Here is a 23,397-nt window from a genome sequence, read left to right as displayed (position 1 = left end):
CAATCTTGACTTGGCAATCTTGACAAGTGCACCAATATTCGAGTTTATGTACTAGTAGCCAAGTACACCGTTTCTACAGTTGTTTATCATTAAAGACCGGAAATAATTGCATTAAAAATATCTTAAAATTGCACTAAAAAAAAATGCCAAAATTGCAATGAAATACGTTAATATTACATAGTAAAATCATATCAAATATATAATCATTAATTACTTACTTAAATAATATTATGAACATGAATATAATATTTAAAAAATATATAATTTTTCTGAATTAAAATTTATAATTATATACATCTCTAAATTATGTTCTTGAAAATTATACATTTGTTTCTTAAAATATGTTTATGTAATAAAAAAGTACGTTCAACGTCGACACTTGTTATAGATGCACTTTTAAAATAGTTTAAAAAATTGGGTTTTATATCTAAATAAACATTTTGATTTTCTGTTATAGTCTCAGAGTAAGTTTTAATAGTTTTATATCCTTCATTTTTTTCTAAGATATATTTTAATTTATCTTTTACTATTTTCCCATTGGGACCGGGAATATTAATAGAAATATTTATACTTAATATTTTTATTTAGTTAGTATTTATTTATTTAGTATTTATACTAAATATGTATAAACTATTAAGTAATTGAATATCTGATTATTCTAAACTTATGAGTTATGTGGATAACTCAAATATAATTTTAAAAATTCTAAACTACATATAACTACATGTAAAAATGTACATTGTAGTTATATTTTTTTTGTAGAATCACTTTGGAAATAATAATTTGGATATTTTATCACGTGAAGTATACAAAAATTGCAATAATTGCAAAAAAATTGTATTATTAAATTAAATAGGAATTAATCTAATTCGTGTACATATTTGATCAAATTTGATTTACTGGGTATTAATAAAAAGTTGCAATATCAATTATATCCACTCTTTAGTTATCATAGTCAATATTGTTCATGGGGTATAATCTTAAATAATAACTTTATATGTTCCCATTTTTGTTTGTGTGAAACTTAAAATAAGAACTAATGTAGTCCTTACATTACTATTTATTATTATTATTACTTTTATTATATTATTACCTCATAGAATGTATATAGTGAATTGTCCTTTTAAAAGTAATAGTATATATATATATATATTTTAGAAATATGGATGATTATAGTTTGAACAGTAATACTTATAAGGATAACTCAAGGTTGCATAGTACAAAAAAGAAAAAAAAAAAATTGTTCTAGTTTTAAAGATACTTCTAAACTAAAAGGAAATAATTCTGATATCGCCAGCACATCAAAAGGTATGAATGTTATAATAAAGTAAATATTTAGGTTAGGAAAATAATATTCAAACTCAAAATTACCATAACTTATTTATTTCACTGCAAACTTAGGGAATGTTATATATTTATTAACTAAGTCATTTGGAAGGGGTAATTGAGTTGATATTTAATAGGAAATATGTATAGAGGAGTAAGATGAAGAAGAGAATTGAAAATGTATGAAAGTTGTATAAAATCTTCAGAGATAAAATCATTCTAAATAATATTTTGATAGTTATTATTTAATTGCTTACTAACTTACTATAATTTACTTAATTTTAGTTTTTTTTTTTTTCACACCAGATATTACAATAAATTGTTTTGATTTATTAAAATAATTATCCGTGTGTAAGCAACTAATATTTTTGATCTAATTACATTAAGAAAAAATTAATGTTTTAAAAATACTTCTTATTCTTATGTTATAAGATATATATTATACGAAAAAATTAAAATGTAATAACATTTAATTAAATATAATGTTTTCTGTAACAGATATGTTAAGATCAACCAAAAAATTAAAGAAAAAATTTAATCGGTCTAAAAGCCAATGTTCAACGCCATTACAGAGTTCTACATTCAATACACATCAAAATAAACTAAATAATAGAAAAAAAAGTAAAATTCAAAAAAAATTGGTAAATGTCTTTGATGCTCAATTATCTTCAAACAACTATAAAAAATCAAATTTACAATTAAATAGTTCTTCATCAATTGGAATAAACGATAGATGGAACCAATTTGAACAATCCATTCAAATAGCTGGTTCTCGTGGTTTACCATCATCAAACAAACAAAAAAGTAAAAAATACACTTATGCATTAAATTCAATTGTTAATAATGGTAAAAAAAATCGCAAAGTTGTTTTAAATAAATCAAAGAGACATTGTATAAAAAAAAAAAAGTCCAGTTCAAAAGAGAAACATTCAGATTGGTACCAGAAAGTAATGGATATTATTGGTATTAAAAAGAACTATTCTTTCAACAATTTACATAATAAAGATCATAAGAATGAAGAAATTAAAACTGATAAAAGTTTAGAAAATCACTGTTCTAAATCAGCTACACCTTTGAAAAGTATGAATAATAAGCCATTGGAACAACAAATATTATCAACATCATCATCTCCCAAACTAAATAATAAATCATTTCAACTTCTAAAACACATTGAAGATATTGAAGATATAAATGAAGTTATTAATAAGTCACAACAATCCTATGAGTTACATGATGATGATGATACATCTGATTCATACTGCAATTCTTTATATGACACATACTATGAAGTTAATGAAAATAAAATAATTGAAAGCATTAGATCTTCAAGTGATGTTTGTACAAGTGATAGTATTGTTAGTGATGAACCATTTTATGGTAAAATAAAAACTATAGATAATAAATCACCTCAACAAAATACATCTCCATTAAACAGCATAAATATTTCATGTAATTTAAACTTAAATTGTTCTATTGATTCTTGTGCAGATTCCCTTGATATTAAATTGGTAAACATCTTAGAACGATGTGAAGTTCCAAATGTTGATCATAAATTTAATAATCAACAATCTGTTTGTAGTGAATCTAATTCAAAATCTTTCATTTTACAAGATGTTATGAACAGATTTTCTGACATTTCAATAAAAAATGAAATCACAAACCATGATCATTCATTAGATAAATCTATACCCAATATTTTAAGTAATAGCTCTGCTTTACAAAGTTCATATTTTTCGGAACAAGATACTGTTATTTATAAACAAAATTGTACAAATGATCTTTCAATAGAAAATCCAAGTAACTCAAATTGGTTTTTTGATGAAAGTGTGCCCCTCATAACCCCCAGTAAACATTCTTCGAAAGAAAATAGTTTGAAAAATGATATTATGTATGATAGTATAAGTTTATCTAAAAGTAAAGATATCACTTCAGATTTCATATTAAACGATCATATCCAAAAAACTCAAATTCAAGAGAATTCTCTTATAGATATATCTCCTATTAAATATGAACAAAACACTACCATTGAAGATTGGACGAATACTTCTTGTAATTCATTTAATGACTTGAAAGAAATTAACACGATGAATGCATTTCGGCGAAAAAGATATGGCACCCGATTTCAGAATAATTTTAATGTAATTGAAGAGTCATTTGATGAAAATGAAATTGAGATTAAAAACTCCACTCAAAAATACATTGACTTATCACAATCCACACAATACCAGCAAAATATACAAGGTTTTCGATTAGAACCTGGTAAAAAGTGGCGTCGTTCTATAATAATTGTACGTAATTTTATTGATGGTAATTTGGATCAGACTGTGAACTTTTCTCAAAACATTACCAGAGGTCGAAAATGGATTTCTACAGTTGATGAAGTATTACGTCAACAAGCTATTGGTAATTTTAGACAAGCTTGATTGATGCCAATTTGATTGTAATTTATTTTATATTTTCATGTTTGCAGATACTACTATTCATCAAAGGTTAAATCAAAACAATAATTTCAGAAATTCAATAAATAATACCAGCCAACAATTTGCTAAGAGGAATTCTACTGGTAATTTAAATATATATTAATTTTTGATTTCTATAAATTATTTTTGATAGTGAATTATTTTTATTCAATTTATTCTAATAATATTTCTTGAAAAATGTAGAGTCTAGTGGGGGTGTTATGGCCGTATAAATAAGGCGGCTGTGTTTAAATCCATGATTTGCAGTTTGAACCTGACCATTGGCAGTTTCACTTTATGAGTGGGATGACTATTTCTATTGATGAAATCTCCCCCAAACAAAAAGGAGTTCACACATTCCATAGCCCGACTGTAAAAAACCTATCATATCAAAAATAAACTAATAACCATTGCAATTGATGCTTTAAACAATAATAAAAGCAAATAAATTTTAAAAAATTATTTTTTAATTAATATTTTGCAGTAATATTCAACAAACTCTAATTAAAAACTTACTTTGAAACATTCAGCTAACTATTATTTTCATAATTGCTTGGTCATATGTAAATTGTATTTAAAATGGTAACAATATTGTTTTAATTATTATAGATTTACAAAATGAAATAGCTAGAGAGTATATTTTCAACATATGTAATCAACAATATCCTATTTCATTTGAATCTTGGTTAAAACCAAAGTATGTATTACAATGCTTTATTATTTTTTTATTTATTTATTTTTGTTAATGTATTTTATTTATATTTTAAGGAAAAGAAAAAAATGGGGTAAAGTTGGAGAAGGTGTATTTGGAGAGGTATTTAGCTATTCAGATAAAAAAAGTAATACAGTAGTTAAAATTATCCCCATTGAAGGGAAAGATTATATTAACAGTGAAAAACAAAAAATGTTTTATGAAGTTTATACTGAAATTTTAATTGCATCCGAGTTAAATAAATTGTTTAACAAAAATGGCTGGAATCAATCTGATTCATTTTGTAGACTCAAAAATATTTCATGTGTTCAAGGAAAGTATCCAACACATTTGATTGACCTCTGGGAACAGTATAATAATGAAAAAGGTAAGTGTAATTAAAAATTATAGTTTGTTAATCTTAAATTTTAATGGCCCATGCATGTTTTACATTAATTAATCATTGTACATTTATAAATTAAGCAACTATACACACAATTTTTGTATACAAATAGGTTCAGATAATGATAATCCTCACATACTCCCTGATAACCAAGTATATATAGTATTAGAAATGGTAAACGGTGGCATTGATGTTGAAAGTTATATATTCAATTCAGCCTACCAATCGTTATTTGCATTTTTACAAGTAAGTTGCAAATAAATAATTTAGGAAGTTTATTTAATTTTTTTATTGGAGATTTTTATGTTTATTGATCTTAATCAAAATTATAGATATGTTAACATTTATAAATTAAAATATTTCAGATTGTGTTTGGATTAGCTGTAGCAGAGCAGCAATATAATTTTGAGCATAGAGATTTGCACATAGGTAATATTCTTGTTAAAAGAATTGCTGTTAGTCAACGAATTTCATTCAAATTGGATGGTGATATATTCACCATACCTTCTCATGGTGTTAAGGTATTTGTTAAATAAACAATAACGTATCTAAATTTTAAAATTCACAATTGTCTATTTTATTATTTTTAGTACTTAATATTAAATATTTTATAATCAATGATAATATTATATTTGTACTATAAATATATATGAAGTTAGTTTCATTCTAACATCTAACTATATTTTAATTTTATAAGTTTCTTATGTTTTTTTTATAATATCTTTAAACTATGAATTTTAACTTTTTTATTATCATCAGGATTTTATAGTCTTAATGAACTATTACCTACAAAGTAATTAGTATTTTGATTTACTCAAAGATATTTTATAACTATAATATTGAAATTATTGGTACTACTATTTTTAAAAATTTATAAATGTATTTGTTTATTATTCAAACACATGAATTATTGTAATTCATTTAAAATTATATCACTAGATTTTAGTATCATTTCCACATAAAAAAACTAAATGTCTTGATAATGTTCTTTTTTTTAAAGGTTACAATAATTGATTTTACTTTAAGTAGAATAACTCATTACAATAAATCTGTTTACAATGATCTCGCTGAAGATACTGAATTGTTTACTTCTGATGGTGACTATCAATTTGAAATATATCGTTTGATGCAAAAAGAAACTAAGTAAGTAACTATGAGCAGCAGCTGATTGGTTAAAAATTACTGTATGACCAGCCCACCATCCAATAATAATAATACTCCATAAAAGTCTCCTTTATTCATTGATTAAATGCTCATAACTGTTTACATCACATTTACACTAGATTTTTATCACAATCTTACAATTAAATACAATATACTTAAATACATTATTTATAAAAAATAATTTTTAATCCAAGTACATCGGCCCAGTGTTATAATACAACTACCGGCCCACCGGGAATTTTTCTGGTATCCCAGTGGGCCAATCTGCTGCTGGCTATAAGTATATGTTTAATAAGAGCAACCTATCGAATTTGTTATTAGTTTTTAATGTTAATTAAATTACTTTTGTTTAGTGATCAATGGGCATTATATAAACCAAAAACGAATATCTATTGGTTACATTACGTGTTGGATAAAATGCTAGAAACCGTGCATTATAAAAGAACAACAACAGCTGTACATAACTCTGGATTAAAACATTTGCAAAAATTGAAAAATTCAATATTATTGTATGATAGTGCAAAAACTTTTGCTAAAAGTGATTTGGTATCAGATTTAATTGCATAATAAATTTTTATTGTTACATCTTTTAAATATTTATTTAAACCAAGTTTTATGTTATAAATATGTTGGTAGATATGCCATAAATTTAAATAGATTAGTGTAAGAAATTTTTGTGCTTTTAATTTTATATTTTTTGCTTAAATTTGAATTGATATATTTTATTATATTTACTTACATACCTTTTTGAAGACTGAAAATTATAAATAATTATTTTATTAATATATTCAATTATTTTCTTGTAATTTTTTTGTCTTTGTGTACTTGTTTTTTTTTATTTCTTATTATTTATAGTGTGTAACAGGCGCAAATGTGGAGGTGGGGATTTAGGGGTGACTGATTACTAATGATCTGGAGTTTACAGACGTGTTTAAACATTGTATACTGATTTTGATCTAAAATGAAATCGTCCAGCAGTTCAGTTCAAACATGAAATACTGAACTATATGTCTTGGTGTCAATGCCTCAATGTTGCAAATCTGCAAAATTTTCAGAGGGGCTCAGAACATTTGGGTAAAATGCACATTGTTATCAATATATCTGATCAAGGAAGGTTTTATTTCCGTCATGGGCAGCTAAAATCAAGCCCTTCATCCTATTTTAACAAGGCGTCATTGCGCAACAGTGTTGAGCTATCTTGTCACCGTCGTGTGAGTATACGAATTTTAATAGTAACAACCAGGGCGTGATGATTGATTTCAATATAAAATGCATTTTCTTTTCTAAATCCTTACGCAATGCTCAGTTTGGCAAAAATATGTTTCAAGTGGTGTAGATTCATACAATTCAATTTTTATTTTGCATTTTTTTTTTTTTTTTACTTTATAGCGTTTAGAAACGATATAAAATAAAATTCGCATCGCCTTACCGACCTAGTGGACGTTAAACTTTAGGTTAGTCTAACGTGGCAGAGCTGCTGCGAATTTGACGATCACCTACAGCAGCGGTTCCAAGAACCTTCTTCGTGCGTTGACGAGACGTTATCCAAATTTTTCATGCGACTTTTTCGAAAACAACGTTCGGCGCGGGGGAACGAGCCACCGACTCGATTTTAGTCCACACGATGATAGAAAAACGCGATAGTTGCTATCGTGAAAGCTGCTATCATGTGAGTGTCATCTTGTAAACTGGTCGATAGTGACTATCGGACTATGGAGAAAGCTACTCTCGCACTATCATGCATGCATGATAGTTGAGAGTTACTATCATCGTGTGGACCCAGTTTAAGTTGTGTTGATTACATTTAATTTAATAATCAACCGTTTCTTTTTACCGTAACATCGTAGGCGCAACTAGGGTAAAAAATTTGGGGGGGGATGGTACAGCCCTCCTACCAAAACTTAAAATAACCTGTTGATTACTCCTACTCTTATATACCATGCTAATATATTTTAAATTCTGAGCCAAGTTGGATTTACTGCAATGTGTCTTTTTTTTTTTTTTTTGTAAGTGACACTATTGTATGCTGTATGCAGTTCGCCATGTATAACATGGAATAACTAGGGGGGGGGGGGGAGGCTGAATCTTGGTCCGGCGGAGGGGCCATAGTTGCGCCTATGCGTAACATCAATACAACCGTATTGAGCTGCAAAGTCGTGCGCAGTATTGACGGGGAAAATCCGCAAGTAGGTAATCCGCGTCGACTTTCTAAAACCTGTACCACGCGCGATAACCCCGACGTCAATCGAACGGCCTGCACGGTCGCAAAACATAGCAGCGCAGGTGATAATCTATCGGAGTACTAGATCGGTCTTTTCACTAGTCGTGTACAAGTTGATTCCGTTTGTCCGACTGCGGTGAATTATGATGCGTGAAATTACTTATATTATCACATTACCAGTGTGCTTTTTTATTATTATTATTTTTTTTTTTATATATGAATATTTTAATTTGATTAGGTATTGAAAACGTTTTGAACATTAACGTGCGATGATGTTTACAGACAAACTTTTATTCATGATCACTGGTACCTACACGGTTTGATCGTATAGTCGCGTTGACATAGGCGTAGGATGGTCAAATATATTGGGGGGGGGGACTGCAAAAACAACAATAATAATAATAATAAAAAAAAAAAAAAAACACTAAACTAAATGAAAATAAGGCTACTCGACGAAATGAGCAAAAATAATGTAAATAATTCTACGCCTATGCGCGTTGATAAATCCCATTTAGCCGTTGTTTTATCGGTTGCCGAAAGGCTGCATCCAATTTTACGAGATCAAAAAACGCGCGAATCCTTTACTATTTGAAATATTTTGTTCAGTAAATTATTAATATAAACTCTATTATATTTGATTTCAACCATATATAATATATAATTAAGGACGCCCATATGGTGGGGCATGGGAGGGACGTTGCCCCCCTTGGAAAATGTCAAAAATTTTGTAAAATTGTTAACTATGATAAGAATATATTTATTTAAATAGAATTTAAAAATTTAATTTAATATATGAAAATCTATAATTTGTTTATGAAAAATCTATTTATTTAGTTTGGAAAATCAGGTTATCAGCTATAAATAACAATACCCTTTTTCGTTTCTATTCTATGGATAATTATCAATTCTTAAAATATTGTGTATTTTCAGAAATACGATATGTATATATGCGTGCGTGCGTGTGTGTGTGTGTGTACACCACCTTAATATTTATATAATATTTGTAAATTAATATTTTAATAAATGTTTCAAGTGTCCAATTTACATTACTAATTAAATGAAAATGTCAATAAATCACTTTTATGGTAAATTGGTTTAATAATTATTATTTTATAGTCTTCCAGTTTGATATATATAATGTAATCGTATAATGTAAAATTGTAAGCCCCTTCCTATATCATAAGTCATTCTTATTTATGAATAGATTGATAAATTAAAATGTTGTTTCCCCTTGAGAATTTTCCTATGGGCGCCCTTGTATATAATATATTATATTATTGAATGAATATATATATATATATATGTAAGCCACAAAACAGTGCAGTTCATTATTCTTTCGTCGTGTGTTTACCCTGACACTTAAGTGTTGGTATGAACTATAAATACTTGATTATAATAACTCGATATTTTTGAGTCCCTACCACTGTACTCTATGGAAATGGTAACTTTAAAGACAGGATTGGTTTTGTAATTTTAAGACTCATTTTTCGGCGTAAAACATATTTATAAAAATATTATATAATGTGTAAAATTAAAAGAAATATACAACTCTGTAACCAGACTTGCATTCGAGGACGCTGCTCTAGTTCCTATCAAAAAATATTACAATTGTGCTTGTGTAATTTCACATGTTATTCGTATTCTTTATTATTTAGTTGAATTATATTCTATTTATTAATTATACTATTATTTTTTTTTAATTGTTAAAATAAGAATGCATGCAAATACCTGGACATGCACAATAGTCAAATGTGATGAAATGCAATGCAGGAAAAGCAACAAAATAACTGAGAAAGGATTCCATCAAGTGATGTAAACCTCTCATATAATTATTTTCCTGCATTTGATTATTCGATTATCAATAAAATTAATATGACGAACTACAGGAACAAAAATTATGATTAGAGATGTTATATTGCTGTGTAGAACAGAGATAATAAAATAAAAATTGCCCTGTACCTACGGATTAAAATAAGAGAATATTCTTATGACAATATGCATCAGGTCACGCAACCACGAGTGAAAATTCAAAATACCAGTCTAAAATTGGATCGAAATCAAAAAGGTTGATAAGGATGTGCGTCGCCGGCCGTCATCATTCGTAATTCGTATCGCAGTTACTACTTACTATTGTACCTACTTGGTACTTATGCGTTATGATCGTATTATTCGTCAATCGTATCTCGTTTTAGCTTCGTACTTGCTTTGTCGAAAATTAATCAATAAGAAACGCATAGTTTTTGATTTATAATTTGTTAATTACAAACATTGTGCGTATCATATTATTACACATTTACGTAGTGAAAATTATTGATCTATTAAAAAAAAAACATCTTTAGATCTCAAAAGTTCTTTAGAATGAATAAAGAAAACAGCCAAGGTGAGTTTATGATTTTTGATTTTCTAACGGTAATCCATAATTTGTTTATGTTGTTCGTTTTACTGCTAATTTTTCAACGAATTTTATTTACCATAATAATTATTTTTTTTAACACTTATTGTGTTAAATATTAACTCCGTAGTCCGAACACTAATAACTGAAATACTTGTGTTTTTTTTTTGAAATAATTTTTATTGTTTTATAGTAAAAATGTTAACGTATCCAATTTTTGATTATGTATCTAAATTTATTTGAATACTCAACCCCACATTAGTGTATAATATAATAATAATGCATAATAATATGTTCCATTGTTCAGAAAATAATGAGTTATGGTCGCGTAGGAAATTTCATATTTATGTTTCTTTTCGTGAAGAACTTATGGTATATTTCTGTTCGTGTATTTAGGTCATAAAAACGTACAATTTAGCAAATCTGCGTTCAGTAAAATCGATGTTGTGACATTAACTTTAATATCAGATTAAACCGACCAATCATCACATTTTAAGGAAATAATGGTATCTGTGCGATGATTTGGATTTCTTACGATATTTTACGCCGTGTCTTAAGGTGCGTTTACATTACGGCCGCGAACGCGAATGAACGCCAACGAATGCGAATGAACATGAACGAACGCGAATTCGGTAAAGATTCGGCCCCGCCGTGCAGACTATTCGTGAACGCGATTTTGCGAGCTTGCGCATTATTTCACGTGATCGGGGGGCATATTAGCATTCTGGGGTCGGTCTCGGTACCGGTTATCATTTTAGCTTTCTGATTGGTCGTTTGATTTTGCCACGCTTTTTAAAAACTGTTATCTGGTATTATGTGTTATTTAATATTATCACATTGCAATGCATATTTACTATTTTTTTTTTTTTTATAATGTGTGAATAAAATTAATCTTTAGTTTTTTAAGTAAAATATAATGAGTCGAAAAGTTTCTTAAAATGTTTAAATTAGTGGAATTTGATGATGATTCATTTCATTCTAAAATTTTTTCACACACCAGCTTGTAATAGTATTTTTACCATGAATACTAATCCAGTTACAAATATCTTGTTCGGAAAACATATTAGAATAAAATGAATTATTATCAAATTCCATTAATTTAAACATTTTAAAATACTTTTTGACTTTTAATATTTTATTTAAAAAGCTATCTAAAACAATTCAAAAGTAAAAACCCTTTTGAAGATTATTTATATTCATACTTTATAATAGTATCATAAATAATAAATAGGCATTGCAATTTGATAATATTAAATAACACATAATCCTAGATAACGAGGTTATAGGTAACAGTTTTTAAAAAGCGCGGCCAAACCAAACGACCAATCAGAAAGCTAAAATGATAACCGGTGCCGAGACCGACCCCAGAATGCTAATATGCGATCGGGAGGTGTCATGGTTGCTTGCGATAGGCAAACGTATTTCATCCTTTGAGGGCACCGTTTCCCACGCTTTACCTAATAAAAGTCGATTTCGATGATTTGAATGTTTCATGTTGTACATGGTGCAGCAGAAAAACCTCCCAGAACTGTGAAACTTATAAATACGAAACCAAGGTCAATTATAAAAAGTGTTGAAAACGATGTTAATACATCTGGCTTTTGAGGTAGCCTCAGAGGAATGAATCGCATGGGCTCAATTCTGGTGAACTCAATGTCACCACGTTAAAGAGACAATGCTGGTACGTCAATGTATTACAAATAAGGACTACCGCTTAAGTAACGTAATTTTTAAAAATAGTTAAAATAAAATGGTGTATGTGGAGTTCATAAACAAAACATTTCTTTTTATATTTGATTTGGTTTGGTATTTATAAGTTTCACAAATCGGGGAAGTTTTTCGGGGGCATTATGTACAACATGAAAGATTCAAATTATCGAAATTGACTTCTATTAGATAAAGTGTGAGAATCACCTTGGACACGGCATTAATTTCTAAGTGAATAATGAGCATTATTAAGTTGTAATATTATACATCATCGTAACTCGCTTAAAAATAAAAATATCGTAAAAGCTATGTCATCGCACTGATGATGTTTTCCCCATTAAGTTTACTCTAATAAAAAAGCTAACTATACAAAATTGGTACTACTGAATACAAATTTGCCATATTGTACATTTGCTACGGGGAAAACACATGCGGATGTCATCCGCTAATGATAAATCCATTGATATGATACATATGCAGTTAAAAAATGATTTAAAATAAAATAATAGTTAATACAATAGTAGACGCATAGGTATTATAGATTAGAATCATGTACCGTAGCCCTTACTAATCGGCGTTTGTGGATGAAAATGTTTCACGCGATCGGATGAAATGAATTGATAAAAAAGATGTGTACAAATGCGACATAGAGCTAATACCTTAGATCGGATAGATCTGTTGAAGTATTTAATACGTCGCATGCTGAAAGGGATTGTTTCTTTGACATATTCTATGAATGACATAAACGAATTAAACGTACTAAACCGATTAGCGAAGAATAGCGGCGGGACGAGTAAATATCTCATTTTTACACGGTTTCGGACTTTATGTGTCTGTTGACCTTCCGTTGGTCCTACCTAGCAAAAAGTCCTGTTGCGTCCTCCGCTTTATATTTCGTCCTTGTTGAATGCTTTCGTACAGCTTGCGCAGCGGGTCATCCTTTCCGTACATCTTTTCTGCCCCGCTTTTTTCAATCTGACTGTTGTGAACCCGCTGAAACAAACGGTCTCATTACTACTAGATACGGTGCGTGCCAGTGACGTAACTTGTAATAAATATTGTTGGGACGGTGGAGGAGGAGACATTGATTTTTATAAACCAAACATGTAAATTTACAGTACTCGAGATCCTGTGCTAAATAAGGTCTAAAACTGCCTGAATCATCTTTATTTTGCGAAACTGATAAATTTTCTTCTTTGTCTATTACAAATGCGACACGTGCGACTTACACTTGAAGAAAGATACTAAAAATATATGACCAGAAATTAAATGGTGAGGAGGAGCAGGAGACAAGGGAAATATGGCATGATTTATTGTTAGCAGTAATGTCTTAAATATTGAAACTGAGAAGAAAAATAAATTAATGAGTAATATGACTATAGTATAACACGTATTTTGGCAACACATTATTATTTTACCATTAGATCAGTGTTCAACATTTTAAATTATCGCTGATGTGATTTTTAAAAATATTTTAAAATTAAAAATTAAAATCAAAACTTATAACAGAGGGTTAATCTCCTATGAACATATTAAGAAAATAAAAAAAACGGGACAGTTGTTACTTTCCCAAAAAAAAAAACCCTCATCTATTTATATTCACACATATGGACACAAATCTCGAGAGTTAAAGTCCAAATTTCTATCATATAATAACTATTTGTTTTTGTTGTACCCTATTTAGTAAAATAATTTAAATAATAAAATACTTTCTTTTAATTATTCATCAAACAACACAACGTAGCATTTCAAAACTATTATAGTTTTTAAATAATACGGAAATAACGGGATTAAAACAGGATAAAAATCGTCTAATCCGAAGTTTGTCGGGACAACGGGACGTGATGATCAAAAATTTTAAATGGGACGTTTGATCACCCTGACAACCCCACATAGTTAACCTCGGATTATGAATACGGTGTACGAAGTAATAATATTATTAAAATCGCAATTTTCTCATACTTTGTTCGTGCATGTCGAGTGCACTGCATTCAGTGTCTCGATCTTATATTTTTGATTCTTCAATTGACACGAACTATATTTCGTTGTACTTTTCTTTAAAATCGGAGTTTTCGATTTTACTTCAATATCGGAGTAGATGACTGATTTCGATGTTTTCGTGAACTCCTTTGGTTTGTCGGTCTTTATCTGTTTCGCTTTGAGCTCTTGAATATAATTCGTCAATTCGTCCACCTTTTTACTTTGAATATCAATTTTTTCGCTGTAAAAAAACAATCCACTCGATATTACACCCGTGGGAAATAACCAAACGCATTTACAGTATTATCTAATCGTTAAAACTCACACTAGAATTTTTATTTGATCTTTATACTTCATCTGTTCGTCGCACGTGTTATGTTTTTGTAATTCCAACAACGCTTTTTGGTCGTCTAATTGTTTTTTAATTTCTATGCAATTGTTACGTTCGGAATTGATTATGTCGTTCTTCTGTCGTATCACGCTTTTAAACTCTTCCGACAAGTCCACGAACTGACGATCTACAACACGGTGCATACAAATTACGTTACAAGAATACTTTTACAATTTATCGGACGGATATTATTTCGACGCGCGTAAAACAATAATACAACACCTTTCATCTTGATGTTTAACTTGTATTCGTTCACTTTGTTTTTCTCGTGCGTTTTATTCTTGGCCATCTTCTTTTCCAGCGCCGCTATTATCTGTTGATAATCTTGTTCTTTGTCCCTGTAGCGCTCCTTCGTCTCATCCAATTCGCTTTGCAGTTCTTGTATTTTCTCTCTCTTCGAGTAGTTCAATATGCAGTCGTGATCCGTCGATCCCACCGAGCAAGAGCACACGGATACGTCGTCGGACGGACCCGCGTCAGCCTGACCTAAATGGAATTGCGTCGAAGTCAAGTCCGTCTGCAGTGCCACGTCGACCGATTCCGCTTTGCTCAATTTTTCCAAGCGCAAGTTCAACTCGGCGTTTTCGCTTTTCAAGCTTTTGAGTTTTTTCGCCACGTTGAACACGCAATTCGTAGTGTCCTGTTGCTGTTTTTCCACGCGTTGCTGCAGCTTTTTCCGTTCCGTCGACGACTGGTCCAGCTCGTGTTCGAGCCGGGCGACCGTGTACTTCAAATCTTCCATGACGATCTTGTCCTCGATGGACTTTTCCATGGATAGCTGATAGTCGCGTCGCAACAGCTCCAGCTGCCTGTTGGTGGCGTCCAAGTCGCACGTCAGACGGTCCCCGGCCTCGCTCCGAGCGTCCAGAAGTTCTCGCGACCGAACCAGCTCCGCCCTGGCGTGTTCCAGTTCGGCCGTCAAAGCGTTCGTCTGGTCGCTGGTCCGGCTCACCTTATCCTCCAGCTCACGTTTGTCTGCCGTGATCCGGCACAGCTGTCTCAGCGCGACCGTCAGGTCGTTCGTCCGCTTGCGGAGCTCCGCCGTGACGGCGTTCACTTTCGACTTCAGACCAACGATGCACCTCCGTTGGTTGTGCACCTCGTCCGTCTGGTAGGCTAGTTCGCTTTTCAGCGCAGACACCTGTGACGTGTGGTTCAGATACTTCTCCTTGTCGTCTTCGATTCGCGCACGGTACTCGTCCACTATCTGCCGACGACGGATCGCCGACGCGGTCCCGACCGAAAGCCTATCCTTCGGGCCGTCGTATTCGTCGTCGTACCCGTTCATGTCGGTTTCGTACCCGTGAAAATGTGTGCTGCTCGACACCGCTGCCGAGTCCATGCTCTCGGAATCGCTGCAGAACACATGTCCCCTTGCGCCGATCGGTCCGTCCTCCTGCATAACAAACACACGGTACACATCACAACATTACCGGTTTGAACGATATTTCGACGGAACGCGAACGGTTCACTCCTCATTTTTAAACGAATCACGTGTGCTCGGTGCAGTCAAATACGATGCTTTTGAAAATTGATTTGAACGTGAAATAGAAACGACATTCAACCTCCCCCCCGTTTTTTCCCTGAGCATGATCCTACGGTATTCGTTTGTGCGTTATTTAATTTTATTACAGACATTTTCGTAGTAAACACAATGATAAACCTCTTTATATATTATCTATAAGAACCTGAAATGTGCCGTCGTCGTACTCTTCGTTCCTTTTAGGCTCTTTGTCCATTTTAGATTCCTCGTCTAGTCCATTGTTGCAAACGTTTTCCGTCATTCTGTTCCCATTAGCGAACAATACATTTTTGATCAAATCCATTTTACTAATAGAAAAACAAGCGCATTAATTTATTATATTAATTTATTATGGTTCGTCATGTAAATTACCCGAATGTTATTGCTTTTGAAATTTTAATATTTAAAACTAGTTAATTTTTTTTAACGATATTTCGTTTCTAAATGAATTGAAAGATATTGTAAATGGTGGTATTGAAAACATAAATCGTTGCTATGTTATAACAATATTTGTTCACTTTATTTTATCAGTATTTTATTTAAGCCAGCATATGAACAAGGGATACAAGTCTATATTATAATTGGTAGATAATTTGGGTGTTTGAATACTATTTGCGCTGTACAATTTTACCATAAACTGTTGGATACGTAATAATACGTATTTTAGTGGAAATATTTCGATAATAATACGTATACGTAAAGCATATTCTTTCATAGGTGAATAAATAGTCAATTTATATTTATATAATTTATTAAATCGAGTAAGTCGTGATGGAGCAGAATAAAACGTACTGTTTGAATCCGATCACCTACTGTTTAGCTTACCGGACGGATGTCCGTCTCGAGAGAAGAAATCCCCTTTCCTCAACCAATCGTAAACATTTTCACATGCCTCACTACTCAACCGTTCCGAAAATAAGCTATGATTCATTGTAGTTGACGATAAAAAAAAAAATAATAAAAATATTTGTATAATTTCGATGTCGTTGTGGATGAACGGGAAAGGTGGCTGTGTTTCGCCGATTTTATTTTTCTAATGGAACGAAATTCTTTCAACTATTATACATAACATCCAAGAGTATAATATAAATTAATTGGTTTCAGTAATAAACCTTGTTCAGGTGATGCAAAAAAAAAAAAAAGAAATGTAAATAAAAAAACGCACTTGAAACAAATTTAAATATATAAAAACATGATATATATATATATATATATATATATATATATATATATATATATATAATTTTACCGCGTAAAACTGGGTCTCTTCTGATAATGATACTGGAATAATATATTACACGAAAATTATATGATGATCGTTATATATTTTTTACCATAGAATATCGATACCTGTATAATAGATATCGTGGGTCTAGAGCATTGGTTCCCAAACTGTGAGGCGTAAGGCAAATATTTATATCGTATATTACACTATCCTATATTTATTTTTAGATCGATAGTAATTTGCTTTTATTAAAATAATAAAAAAATTTGGTTTTATTTATTCATGAGATGCGCGATTACATTTTTGTATTTGATCCAAAAAAGTTTGGGAGCTGCTGGTCTAGAGGATTTACAATCGTTTATTCATTTCCAGGGATGCTGTGCCATGTTTTGTTTTCGATCGTCGTATGTTTTTGTTCGGCTGGAGAGCCAGTGGAGACAACTTATGAATACACCTTGCAGCGCGTGTACTGCCCAACGGTCGGTGTAGGTTGGTACCTCAGGTAGAAGGATGACGATGTCCTTTTCAGTACGGATCGCTCGGGAAGAAAAAGGCCAATGTTCAGACATCTCGAACACATGTGCTTGAAGACTAACCTAACCTTATCCGCTTGTGTCTTTTAGCTATTACTGTCCCGCTTACACGTAAAACGAATGACCGCTGTATTCCGTAATCTAACCACTAATATTCGTATTCAACTGTTATAGGGAAATGGAAGAAAAAACAGAAATTGAGAAAGAGTTCGCTCATTACGTTTCTGAATGTTTGAATCCGTTTGAAGAAATCGACGCGAAAAAAATTCTTAAAGAAAGATGCATGCAAAACCTGGAAAGCTCTGAACCACTTGATGGAGATGAAGATGTTGCTATTAAGACTGTTACTATGGACATAGCTAAACCAATTCCTTTGCTAGAGGATATAAATTATACCAAACCGGATTCTACGCGCAATACGGAGATGCTATGTGTTAAAGAATATTACAGAATTAGGAGAAACGAATATATTAGACTGCAATCGTTGTATTCATACGAATTCAGGTAAAAATTTATAAATTACAAATATTTAATCTCAAACCAAAAATAACGATAAAATAATTATTGTTTTTAGATATTTATTATGTTCGTATAAATTTCGTAAACGGGAATATTTATTAAATAAAAAGTCTGATCATGATTCGTATGGACCAATAAAAAATTCAAAATGGAAAAGTAAAGAAGAATATGAAAAATATCGTGAGCTCAAGCTATTAAACTACTATAATAAAGTTACTACAGGACAAGAGGCGGTGTTATTTAAAAACGCTATGGAAAAAAGACAAAAAGCAACTTTATTATTGAACAAAAAAAAAAAGTCGCGTTTTTCATCGCGTTGTAAATTTTCAGAAATGGGTGTAAGGTGCACAGAAAAACTTTTATCTCCTAGTAGATTCTGCTTCAAACATATACTCAGCGATACCGAACAATGTTTGTTCAGAGCTTGCAGTGTTGTTCAAAGCAATAATATTTGTCATGAGCCAATTGTTAATTTGGGTTCCAATTGTACATGTGTTTTACATGAAAAAATTCCGATGCTCCGAGACTAATAATACATTTATTTAAAATCATTAAGAAATAAGTTCTATTTCAGGTAATTTTACAATTTACATTTTTATTACATTTACATAATTTCTCTATTTAATATTATATTTTTAAAATGCTGATTTTCATTGTTCCAACTAAAATTTATAATTTTTATTCATATTTAAATAACAAATTGTTTAAAGGTTATGATACTTATATTAATTGACAGAGTTAATGTTTATTTATACTATATATTAAATTAGTTTATAATATTAATTATTTACTTATTATTTTTATTTACATTTTTAATAATTTAGAAATTTCGATTGTTCGATATGATACTAGTATCCATTGCATATTAAATAAATATTATTATAGTTTTATTCTCAAATAGATATTTCTGATTTGCTATAAAATAAAAATTTTAAAACAAATTTAACAAATATTAATAAACATACATTACTTAGTTTAGAATATAATATAATATAATAATTTTATTTAAAAAGAAAATCTGTTTTGCTTTAAATTATTATCAATATTTTAGTAATTAAAATTATAAAATTGATAACCATTTAATATCACTTAATAACAAATTGTTATTTATTTTAGATATCGGTAATATAAATTTTTTTAACTTAAATTTTAAACTTCAATCAAGTTTAAACTAGAATCCTACAGAAAATATTAAAATATGTATTCATATAAATCTTGAGCGGATATTAAATAGATGTAATTCATTGTATTTGAAATAGCATTAAGTATGATGCCTGTTCTGAGGGTTAGTTAAAAATTGTAATTAATGTTATATTATCTGTTCTATTTGTATGCAATGACTTATAATTAGATTTAAAGGAACATTTTTAGTGAACATTTGTTTATTTTATATATTATTACTTGTTGCATAATGTCAGAATATTAGTTCTAATTATCTTAAAATAAAATTCGACAAAGATAAAATAATAGTGACATAATTAAGATTAAAAAAAAAAAATTATTCATTGTAGATATTGGTTAAAATAATTAATGTTTCTACTTCTAAACTTCAATTATCTTTAACGTTAAATTTTGCAATTTTGTAAATCAATGAAAATGGAAACAATTTTATTTCAATTAACGTTGAGCTCAAATAATTTAATTTTAATTTTGTAGTTTTATTAAAAAAAAAGAATAATTGAAAACAATGGATACTTAAAGTATTTATATTAATAAATATTTTTATTTAATAATATTATATAAATTTACTATCAATATTATTATCAAATAAACCATATGACTACTCTTGTATTTTCGTGCTACCAATGTTATGACGCAGAACACAGAAGAGGATTGGCAATATTTTTCATACAGATTATATATTTAAGGAAAGGATTCTGTACTACAGTTTGTATCTACATTTCATGCAAGTATAAAATAATAAATTACATTTGTATTTGAAATATTGTAAAATATTGCGAATCATTAATAACAACATATTTAATGCAAATTAGTTTTTGTTTTTATTATGAAGCTAATACTTGTCTTAATATATATCTACCTACTATATAGTATAAATACCAAAAAATATATAATGCTAAAGGATTTTACCATTAATTACAATCTTGTATTATACAATTTTAAAAAATTAATAAGTCCCAATGAAAGTTATATAATAATTTATTTTCATTATTTATCTAATTAAACATTTTTGCAATTATTAAAAAAAAAAAGTCTAAATATTTGTATTAAATTGTTTTTATAAACATTAAGTTTATTTATTTTCCACACTAAACAAACAAAGTACATACAATTGAATCGCTTATTACAGAAACCCCTTAAGTCCAGAAATTTAAACTTTTGAGAAATTAATAAAAACTTCTCATTTCCATAAAAGCTGATAAATGTATATAAATTTGTCATTCCTGAAAGTAGAGGAAGGTTTTATATATAACCCTGAATTGTAATATACTCACCAAGGTTGAAGGTTAGAGTTAATATAATATATGGGATAATTTAAACCGTTAACTTCTGCAGTTATGGTGTTTCTGCAATAAAATATATTTACAACACTAGTTTTCTAGTTTTAGTTTCTGATTTTTTTCTATACAATCAATTATGATGATATATTTAGTTAATTTGTGTAAGGGTTTTCTGATATTTATGAAATTGTATTTTTTTTGCATTAATAATGTTAAAGCTAACCGAAATACAAATTTGATTCATGTCATATTATTAATTGATAACGGAATCCCTATTGTTTTTCGTTTGTAAAATTAAGCAGATTTCATCTTTAGACTTATATAAGTAATTGTGAAGTAAAAATAATAACAATTTACAAATTATTGCAAAAGAAACATTATTCTTCTGAAGATCCCTTATGATATAAAATGTATAATATATGACCATAAACAAATAATTTTAATTTCAAATGATTTTCAATGGCAATGGTTTATTTTAATAGTTTTAACTATAATAACTTATAGAGTTGTTTAATTAATTGTTACCTGTTCTTTTAAAATCGACCAAACGATAAATATTAGTTATAGGTGTCATAAATGTATTAAATGTTTTTTGTTTTTTTATCTGATTATTGCAATAATCATTATACAGTAAAACGCATGCAGATTAGAGGTTAATGCGTTCATGTATACACACGATCATACATATTTATGTAAGCTAGAATAGTGCCGGATTAATTCCTTCCCGGGCTTTAAGCATATAAGTGAGACAGGCCTAATTGGCCATAATGAGTTTTACTCTTTAAAAAGTATACGCCTTTCCTAACCGTGCTTCTGAACTCCAAATTGAATAATAATTTTTATTTTTCGTAATTTTATATTTGAATATAAATAATATTAAATACATAACCGTATCAAAAACATTTTTAAATCATGGGTTATTTGTATTTCAGCTAATACTCTTATTGTAAACACGAGGTACAGATTGTGTATACAAGGCCGTAACTGGAAAAAAATTTCGAGGGGGGGGGCGTCTAACATTATTATTTAATACAGTTTATAGTTAATAAACTATATTCACCCCTAAAATGTTTCTACTTTTGAAAATTTCGGGGGGTCCGGACCCCTGGACCCTCCCTCCAATTACGGTCTTGTGTGTATTAATAATAAAGGAAAAAAAATCATGGGTTAATACTAAAATATGTGTATACTCGTTATAAAATGAATCACTATCATAAAATCTGGATGTCGTCTGATCATTTTTGTCGGCCGAGTTTTGTTGCGATACACGGTCGAATCGGGTCTAGTCGGACCGTCGACTTGGTACGCCAATTAGCAAATTTTAAATTTTCTCAATAAAAAAAAAAAAAAAACATTTCTATGGACCGAATTTCGTTAATATTGGCTTATAGGACAACCGGCACTGCCGACGGGCTATAACACGCCGATTCGCATACAAGTAAAAACTTCACGATCGCATTCTAATCGGAAAAAACATTGAAAATAATACTGCTGATGATGGTTTTTCCGGTACTTATTTTATCCGAAACCGTTTGGCGGTTCAACGGGTACAGACGTTTACATAACGCTAATCATTAGTAACACTAACCACTTACCACTATACGTTAACGACCAGGTTAGTTGGTAGCCGGTCCGACGATTGCGAACACGGCGTTACGGGCAGGCAATTTAACCGTCGCACGCGGCCACGGGTTGTGCCAATGAGACTTGGATAAGTCGACGAACGATCGGTGTTCCGGCTTTTCTTTGGTTTTGAATTGGCCGCCCTCTACGACTGGGTGCGAAACTGATTAACCGACCGCCTGCACAGGTGAGGTTGGTCACACTAGCTGCTGCGTCGACGTCGCCTGCACACGCGATGTTGGTCACACTAGCTACAGCGTCGACGTCCGTTACCGGCAGCGGCACGCGGGCACCGTTCGCTCCCTTGCTCATCGTCTTCCCGACCGTACGTCCGTCGCGTCACGCACGTTCTTTGTGCTGTTATCCGCCATTGTTCGGCGTACGAAATCGCCGGATCCGACCAACGTCGTACACGTTGATTGTACGCGCCGATCCGCCGTACCCGTTCGACCAAACGAGGTGTACTCGGCCAACGCTCCGACCGATCCGTCGAACCACCAGGTCTGATCAGAACATATTTCAATTAATTTTTACTTGGTGGCACTGAAATAAAATTGTGCTACCCACCGTAGTTCGTAGACGTGGTGTCCTTCGGCAGAGGAACCGTACAGGGAAAATCAACTCGTGTCACTACGGTCGTTATGAGAATGTGTTGGTTAGATCACTCACCACTGGGTAGCTTTCGATTATAACTGTGGGGGGGGGGCGGCACTATTGCCACGTACTTATTACGTTAAAATACGCTTTGGGTCCGATCCAACCTCGACCGCGGCGAGCTA

The 23,397-nt window shown here is 30.6% G+C and overlaps 3 protein-coding genes across 3 annotated transcripts; 2 read left to right on the top strand and 1 right to left on the bottom strand.

Annotated features, from left to right (window-relative positions):
- The first annotated feature begins 1,227 nt into the window (after positions 1–1,227).
- On the top strand, positions 1,228–6,682 carry LOC112691533 (myb-like protein D). Its single transcript, XM_025565808.1, has 9 exons — positions 1,228–1,308; positions 1,825–3,729; positions 3,797–3,889; positions 4,395–4,482; positions 4,554–4,864; positions 4,992–5,125; positions 5,245–5,400; positions 5,880–6,022; positions 6,397–6,682. The coding sequence occupies exons 2-9, from the start codon at positions 1,827–1,829 to the stop codon at positions 6,608–6,610; spliced, it is 3,042 nt and encodes a 1,013-aa protein (XP_025421593.1). The 5' UTR covers positions 1,228–1,308; positions 1,825–1,826; the 3' UTR covers positions 6,611–6,682.
- Positions 6,683–10,389: 3,707 nt separating this feature from the next.
- LOC112691563 (KAT8 regulatory NSL complex subunit 2-like) lies at positions 10,390–19,094 on the top strand. The gene is made up of 4 exons (XM_025565852.1): positions 10,390–10,644; positions 17,854–18,125; positions 18,189–18,518; positions 18,589–19,094. The coding sequence occupies exons 3-4, from the start codon at positions 18,193–18,195 to the stop codon at positions 19,061–19,063; spliced, it is 801 nt and encodes a 266-aa protein (XP_025421637.1). The 5' UTR covers positions 10,390–10,644; positions 17,854–18,125; positions 18,189–18,192; the 3' UTR covers positions 19,064–19,094.
- On the bottom strand, positions 12,577–22,637 carry LOC112691562 (myosin-1-like). Its single transcript, XM_025565850.1, has 6 exons — positions 22,591–22,637; positions 16,423–16,564; positions 14,957–16,130; positions 14,669–14,861; positions 14,326–14,584; positions 12,577–13,356 (listed from the first exon to the last, which is right to left on the bottom strand). The coding sequence occupies exons 2-6, from the start codon at positions 16,558–16,560 to the stop codon at positions 13,189–13,191; spliced, it is 1,932 nt and encodes a 643-aa protein (XP_025421635.1). The 5' UTR covers positions 16,561–16,564; positions 22,591–22,637; the 3' UTR covers positions 12,577–13,188.
- Between the last annotated feature and the right edge of the window lie 760 nt (positions 22,638–23,397).

Source organism: Sipha flava, unplaced genomic scaffold (assembly GCF_003268045.1).
Source record: "Sipha flava isolate LNK unplaced genomic scaffold, YSA_version1 64_pilon_pilon, whole genome shotgun sequence".
Taxonomy (NCBI): domain Eukaryota; kingdom Metazoa; phylum Arthropoda; class Insecta; order Hemiptera; family Aphididae; genus Sipha; species Sipha flava.
Note: the sequence above shows the minus strand (reverse complement) of the source record. Positions and strands in the feature narration are given on the sequence as shown.

Excerpts from the sequence above, each read along its gene's own strand:
- LOC112691563 (XM_025565852.1), top strand. The coding sequence starts at position 18,193 with ATGGAAGAAAAAACAGAAATTGAGAAAGAGTTCGCTCATTACGTTTCT. Across the intron at positions 18,519-18,588 it reads TTGTATTCATACGAATTCAG|ATATTTATTATGTTCGTATA; the intron begins GTAAAAATTTAT and ends TATTGTTTTTAG.
- LOC112691562 (XM_025565850.1), bottom strand. The coding sequence starts at position 16,560 with ATGGATTTGATCAAAAATGTATTGTTCGCTAATGGGAACAGAATGACG. Across the intron at positions 16,131-16,422 it reads ACGACGACGGCACATTTCAG|GAGGACGGACCGATCGGCGC; the intron begins GTTCTTATAGAT and ends TTTGTTATGCAG. Across the intron at positions 14,585-14,668 it reads GATCAAATAAAAATTCTAGT|CGAAAAAATTGATATTCAAA; the intron begins GTGAGTTTTAAC and ends GTTTTTTTACAG.
- LOC112691533 (XM_025565808.1), top strand. The coding sequence starts at position 1,827 with ATGTTAAGATCAACCAAAAAATTAAAGAAAAAATTTAATCGGTCTAAA. Across the intron at positions 3,730-3,796 it reads ATTACGTCAACAAGCTATTG|ATACTACTATTCATCAAAGG; the intron begins GTAATTTTAGAC and ends TCATGTTTGCAG. Across the intron at positions 4,483-4,553 it reads GAATCTTGGTTAAAACCAAA|GAAAAGAAAAAAATGGGGTA; the intron begins GTATGTATTACA and ends TTATATTTTAAG.